The sequence below is a fragment of the Tauraco erythrolophus genome, chromosome 31, assembly GCF_009769465.1.
Source record: "Tauraco erythrolophus isolate bTauEry1 chromosome 31, bTauEry1.pri, whole genome shotgun sequence".
Lineage (NCBI taxonomy): Eukaryota > Metazoa > Chordata > Aves > Musophagiformes > Musophagidae > Tauraco > Tauraco erythrolophus.
In genome coordinates this window covers 106682-112772 of record NC_141495.1, presented here as the reverse complement: position 1 = coordinate 112772, position 6091 = coordinate 106682, and the positions used below count along the sequence as shown (strand labels likewise).

The 6091-nt window shown below is 68.0% G+C and overlaps 1 protein-coding gene across 2 annotated transcripts; it reads left to right on the top strand.

Moving 5' to 3' along the window:
- The first annotated feature begins 280 nt into the window (after positions 1–280).
- On the top strand, positions 281–4791 carry TESPA1 (thymocyte expressed, positive selection associated 1). Of its 2 annotated transcripts, XM_086628545.1 has the most exons (11): positions 281–446; positions 545–587; positions 1061–1110; positions 1215–1268; positions 1698–1734; positions 1836–1919; positions 2023–2231; positions 2518–3596; positions 3775–3828; positions 4046–4136; positions 4251–4791. In XM_086628545.1, the coding sequence occupies exons 1-11, from the start codon at positions 281–283 to the stop codon at positions 4361–4363; spliced, it is 1980 nt and encodes a 659-aa protein (XP_086484671.1). In that variant the 3' UTR covers positions 4364–4791. The 2 variants fall into 2 exon arrangements, with proteins under 2 accessions (XP_086484671.1, XP_086484672.1); XM_086628546.1 differs by lacking the exon at positions 3775–3828.
- The last annotated feature ends 1300 nt before the right edge of the window (positions 4792–6091 follow it).

The following is a 6091-nucleotide window of genomic DNA, read 5'->3' as shown; positions in this document are numbered from 1 at the left end:
ATGCCGCGCCGCCGTGCAGCTCCGCAAGCCTTATCCGGCCCCGGCAGCTCTTCCGTTTGCTCCGTCCCCTCCATCCCCCTCCAGCGCCTGTTGGCACCCAGGGCAACACCCGGCTGGGCGCAGAGCACCCTTGGGATACCCAGAGCCCACCCTGGGGCACCCTATGGGCCCACCCCATGGGTGGGAGACCCCCACCATGGGTTGGAGACCGCCCCCATCATCTACATTGATGTCTCACATCCCCGCAGAGAGACCCCCCCGGCCCCCTGGCGCTGCGGCCATGGAGGGCACGTCGGTGCTCAGCCCCTCATCGTGGGCGAAGCGGCGGGCATGGGTCAGGCAGAGCCGGTGCTGGCGGACCACTGCGGCGGAGGAGGAGGCGGCCGCTGCCGTGCAGGATGTTCCCGAGCTGCAGCCACCCCATCTGGATGACGTCTTCCTCGAAGGTCGGGGTGGGGGGGGGACGGGACACCCCCCGGGGTGCACACGGGATGGGGGGTCCCCACGTCCCGGGTCGTCTCACGGGTGTCTCGGTCCCCCCCAGGAAGCCCCTCCAGCAAGATAGAGACGTGGCTGCAGGAGTGCGGGTGAGCCGGGGGGCGGAGGGGGGGGTACCCCATTCCCGTGGGAATTTCCGCGGATCGCGCTCGAACCTTCCTGGAAGTCGAACCCGAGCGGGCGCGTGGGTGCCAGTGGGATGGTGGCATGACCCCCCATCCCCGCTCCCTGCTTGCCCCCATGCAGGTGGCACTCCACCACGGCTCGGTTGCACGCCAGGGCCACCGGTACGTGGTGCCAGTCCCACACCTGGCATCACGGAGGTGCCTCTGGGAACCCCTCGGCTGGGCTGGGACAGAAGCCCTGGCACCATGCCTGGGAGCCTCCAGGGTCTCTGGGATCTGCCAAGGGGACCCCGCCACCTCCCTGCCCTCACCCCGCACCCCATCCCCTCCGTCCCTGTCCCCACCACCCGTCCTGCCGCGCTCGGGTCCCCCGTCCCACCTCCAGCCTCCCAGGACGGGGCTGGGGGGGCCGTAACCAGGGTTTTGCTCCGGAGCAGGTCGTCGGTGGAGGTCCCGCCGGAGGAGCTGGCCGTGCCGGGCCCCGCGGGTACGTCGGCTTTGCCCCCGCGGTTCTCCTGGGGTGCCGAGGCTGGTGGTCCCTGTGTGTCCCCAGAGCCCCCCCCCAGCCCACGAGGCTTCGCTCTCTTGCAGGGTGCGGGAGCAACGGGACCAGCTTCGAGGATGACCTGACCCTGGGGGCTGAAGGTACCAACCACCCCAGGGTGTCCTCTGCTGCGGTGTCGGTGTCACTGTCACCCCACGGGCACAGGCAGTGGGGGTGGGCACAGGCAGGGGGGGTTGGCACAGGCAGGAGCGGATCAGGGGTGGCTTTTCCTCTGGGAAGGATTTATGGAGCTGGGCTGTCCCCAAGATCTGTGTCCCCCCGTGCTCTGGGAAGGAGATGTCCCAGGGGAAGGAGATGCCCAATGGGAAGGACACGTCCCAGGGAAAGATGTCCCAGGGGAGGAGATGTCCCAGAGGAAGGAGATGTCCAACGGGAAGAGATGTCCAAGGAGAAGGAGATGTTCCAGGGAAGGGACACATCCCAGGGGAAGGACATCCCCTTCAGGTTTGGGGACCTGTCCCCAAAACACCCCATCTCACTCCCTGCCACCTTCTGCTCCCTTTTCCCAGCTCTTCTGCTCCCGGGGAGCGACAGGGCCACGGGCAGGTGAGGTCTGGGGTCCTGGGGGAGGCTGGTGGTGGGGCTGGGGGCACCGTCCCCCCTGGCAGCATCCCCTCTGCTCGGTCCCATCCCCTTCCCCGCCACAGAGCTCCGTGGGTCAAGCACCTCCACCTGGGGCACAGCATGGCATCCAGTGCCCTCTCCAGCCTCACCACCAAGACCAGCTCCAGGTAGGAGCTGGGGGATGGGGGTCTCCGGGGAGGGGTTTCAGGGTCACCCCCTCATGAAACCAGTCCCCGTGGGGCTGAGCTGGGGCTGCCCCCCACCCCGCAGCATCTCCGAGGTCCTGGAGTGGTGGCAGGTGGACGCCGAGGAGATCCTCTACAACCTGGGCTTCGTGCGGAGCGAGCCGGGGGCCGTGGCGCGCGTCCCCCCCCGCTTCTTCTCGGCTCCTTCCCGCGCCAAAGGCATCGACTTCCAGCTCTTCCTCAAGTCTCAAGTGCGACGCATGGAGCTGGAGGACCCCTGCTTGATGCTGGCCAGTGAGTGGCACGCCGGTCCCCAAGCCCCCCCCCCCCTGCACCTACCTGGGGAGATGCCAACACGGTGAGCGGGACCCATGGCACTGGCTGGGATTTGCTCCTTCGGGATGGTGGGAAAGATGCTCCCGTGCCTCAGTTTCCCCACTTGTGAGCTGAGGGAATGCACCCAGCCCACCCTCCCCCTGCCCCATCTCCCAGCCCACCCTCCCTGTGCCCCATCTCCCAGCCCCACTGAGTATCCCTCACCCCATAACCCCCCCCTGAGCTTCTCCTGGCCCCCCCCCAGGTCGCTTCCAGCAGGTCCAAGCTCTGGCTGCCACGGCTGACGCTTTCTTCTGCCTCTACTCCTACGTCTCACGGACCCCCGTGCAGCGCATCTCCCCCCCCCACCTCGCCTGGCCTTGCCCCCACGTCCCTGCCGTCCTCGTGGCACCCCCCCAGCCCACCACCCTCTCGCCCGTGGAACGTCTGAAGAAGGCCGTGTCCACCATGTGCCTCTACACGTCCCCTCGGGACGAGGACAACCCGCGGGGGTCCGCCCGGGTGCCCCTCGTGCCCCCCAGCCAGCCCAGCACCCTGGGGGAGGTGGTGCAGGAGGTGCTGGAGCGGGCACGGGATGAGCGGTTTCGGTTTGACCCCACCGATGGCATCGAGGGTTGGGGAAGGGATGGGGACGTGGGGACGGTGCAGCACCCATGGGGAGCAACAGGGGGTCCCCCAGCACCACCGTCACCGTGGCGGGTGCGGGGGGTCCCCGCGTGTCCCCGTCACACACTGGGTGCCCCAGTGTGTGGTGGAGGGGAGCGGGAGCCGACTCCGGTGCCAACCCTGGTGCCAGCCCCAACGGGGACACCGGAGCCATCCTGTCCCCATGGCCAGGACAGCGGTGACACCCCCACAGGAGGGGCTCAGGGGGCCGGGGGGTCACTGTGCCCCGCAGGACGGGGCAGCGTCGAGGACCACCGGCTGGGCACCGCTGCCCCGTGGGCGAACGTCACCTTGTCCCCATCACTGGGTCCCCTGGCATGCGGGGCCAGGGGTCCCAGTGACGGGTGGGTCACCCCGGAGCACCCAGAGGGGCTGGGATCCGAGGGGGACTCCGGCTTCGGCTCTGGCTCCTGGGGGACCCCCCCCAGGAGGAAGGCAGGGTCCCATGGGTGCCACCCGGGCAACCCCTTGAACCCGGCTGGGACACGTTCCTCTGGCTCAGGCACACCGAGGGCTGGGGGCCACCGGGCTCGGCGGAGCAGGGGCTGGTGCCGGGGGGGTCCCCCGAGGGAGACTGGGCTGCAGCCCCCCAGGAAGGACTCATCACCCCAGTGTCTGGGCAGGAGGGAACTGGTGGACTCGTTCGAGATGGAGGAGGTGAGGGGCGACGCCGGGGTGATGGGCACAGAGGGGTGGGGGGCAGGAGGGGGCTGGGAGCGGGGGTCCCTTTGGCTGGCAGGGGTGGGGGGGCAGGAGGGGGCTGGGATCAGGGGTGGGGGGGCAGGAGGGGGCTGGAATCGGGGGTCCCTTCAGCCGGCGGATGATGCCAGCGCAGGGCGGGAAGGAGCTGGAGCGGGAAACGTCCCTGGAGCCTTCTCGGGCTTTTAAGGTTTGAATGATTTAAAGCTTCAAACGGCGGCTTTTGGCGAGGGGGGGGGGGCACAGGGGGCACGCTGGGCCCGCTCCTGCGCACGCCTCGCACGTCTGCACCAGCATCCTTGCACACGCGTGCACACACACATACACACACACACACAGGGATGCATCTTTGCACATGCACACGTGTGTGCTGACGTGCCATGTCCGTGCCCGTGTCCGTGGTGCAGGTGCCAAGCGCCAGCGAGGAGGATGATGACGGCGGCGATGGGCACGAGGAAGCCGGTCGGTCCTTCCATCTCTCCATCGGGATGCGGAGAAGTGAGTCGTGGCGTTTTGCCCCCCCTCCCCGCCCTGGCCCAAGAGGGCAGCGGGGCTGCCAGCCCAGCGGGTGCCCGGTGCCAGCGCGTGTCCCGCCATGTCCCCGTGCTCCAGGCCTCATGCTGCACGCTGGCAGCGCGCAGTCCGACAGCAGCGGCTTCGCGGAGGAGCCAGTGCCCAGCCAGTCGCCCGCCACCCGGCTCCATGGCACCGACCGGGAGACCTGAGGCCACCGCAGAGGGACCCGGGCTCGCTCCGGGGATGGCACGAGCCACGGCTGGGTGCTGGGTGGATTGGACTGGGTCAGACTGTACCATTATGTTTCGGACACAGAAACCAGTCTCAGCTGGAGTCTGAGCACCACGTGTGTGTGTGTGCACGTGTGGGTGCACGTGTGGGTGCACGTGTGGGTGCACGTGTGGGTGTTTGGCACACAAAAACCTTTCAACTCAGGACTCTTGCCCCGAGGGGCACACTCACGCCCCCCCAGTTCCGCCCAGCCTCCTGGCTCGGGGGTGCCACCCACCCCGTGCCCGGCTCTTGGGGCCACCACTCGCACTTTGGCCACTGTCAGTCACCCGTGCTGGCACCCGTGCTGCAGCGCCCGTAACACTAGGGGTGAGGTGGGGGGGGTTGCTGGGCAGAGCCAGCAGAACGCTGGAAATAAAGATCCCAAAGGGACGATGGTGCCCGTGTCCCTTCCTGGAGCTGCTGGGGGGGGTGGGATGCGGCCCCAGTGGAGACCCCCAGTACGAGCCCCCCCCAAAAAGGGACCTGAGCTCAGCTCCGGGTCTTCCCTGGGGCCAGAGGAGCTGCCACCGAGGGGGGGGGTCCCACCCTATGCACCCCACAGAGTGTCCTGGCCCCGTGCGAGGGCTCACGGTGGGTGGGGGACCCGTGGTGCCTCCCATGGTCGCTCATGTCCCAGCCAGGAGACGCTGGGTTTGGGTAGGACCGATATTTTTTTGGAGTTTCTCCATGTTCTTTCACCCCCGCTGAGCCCCCCCCTTCTCTTATCAGGGGATTTCGTGGCTCCAGGCCTGTTCTTCATCCTCTGCCCCCTTATCTTTCTCTTCTCTTCTTCCTCTCCACTCCATCTGGGCATCTGAAGGAAACTGCACCGAGATGGTGCTGGGTCCGTAACCCCCTCTGGCACCGCTGCCACTCATGCGCCCGGGCACGGCACCGGCAGCTGTCGGTGACATGGGCACCGAGCGCGGCCACCGCCCCGAAACCGGGCAGCGGGGAGGGTGGTGGGTGCTGGATGGGCACCCTGGCAACCACTGCCCGTCCTCCCTGGGCTCTCGGGGTCCCCGTCCCCGGCTGCCCACCGCAGCGGTGCTCCGCGACCCTCCTCTCCCCGCAGCCACGATGGCACCGGCTCCGGGGCACCGGTGCTGGAGTTGCCAGGAAAAGGAAAGTCCTGGATGGATAAACAAACCCCAGGGCTTCCCTGTGGAGAGCAGCCAAAAACGGGATTAGCTGGGATTAGCTGGGATTAGCCCCGCAGCCCCTCCGGCACCGCGGCTGGATCCCACCGCCCGTCCGTGGCTCCGCTCTGGGTCCCAACCCGCGGTGGCAGCTCCGTCCTGGCTCGGGCTGTGCTTCATCCTCCTCCTCTGCCTCTGCAGAAGGGTCCGTGGGGACCCCGCAAACCTGGAGGTTCCTGCAAATTCCAGCAGTGACCCCCGGGTGCGTTCCCAGTCCCCTGGATCTTCCTGGTCTCGGTTTATCCAAGAAATAAACCCGGCTCTGTCCCGGGCTTTGCCAGGGAGGTCCTGGGTGGGGTTGTCCGAAGCCTCCTGAGAAAGCCTTGGTGGGGCATGGCTGGAGCTCAGGACCAGGTCCCCCATCCCCAGACCCCTCCATCCCAAGGCCCCCCCATCCCGAGGCCTCCCCATCCCGATGGTGCCTGCAGGAACTGGGATCAGGACCGGGACTGGGCTGAAAACCAG

What these genes read in the sequence shown, in the direction of transcription:
- TESPA1 (XM_086628545.1), top strand. Translation starts at nt 281, where the DNA reads ATGGAGGGCACGTCGGTGCTCAGCCCCTCATCGTGGGCGAAGCGGCGG. An exon ending in GGATGACGTCTTCCTCGAAG is followed by an intron (nt 447 to 544) that starts GTCGGGGTGGGG and finishes GGTCCCCCCCAG; the next exon opens with GAAGCCCCTCCAGCAAGATA. An exon ending in CCTGACCCTGGGGGCTGAAG is followed by an intron (nt 1,269 to 1,697) that starts GTACCAACCACC and finishes CCCTTTTCCCAG; the next exon opens with CTCTTCTGCTCCCGGGGAGC.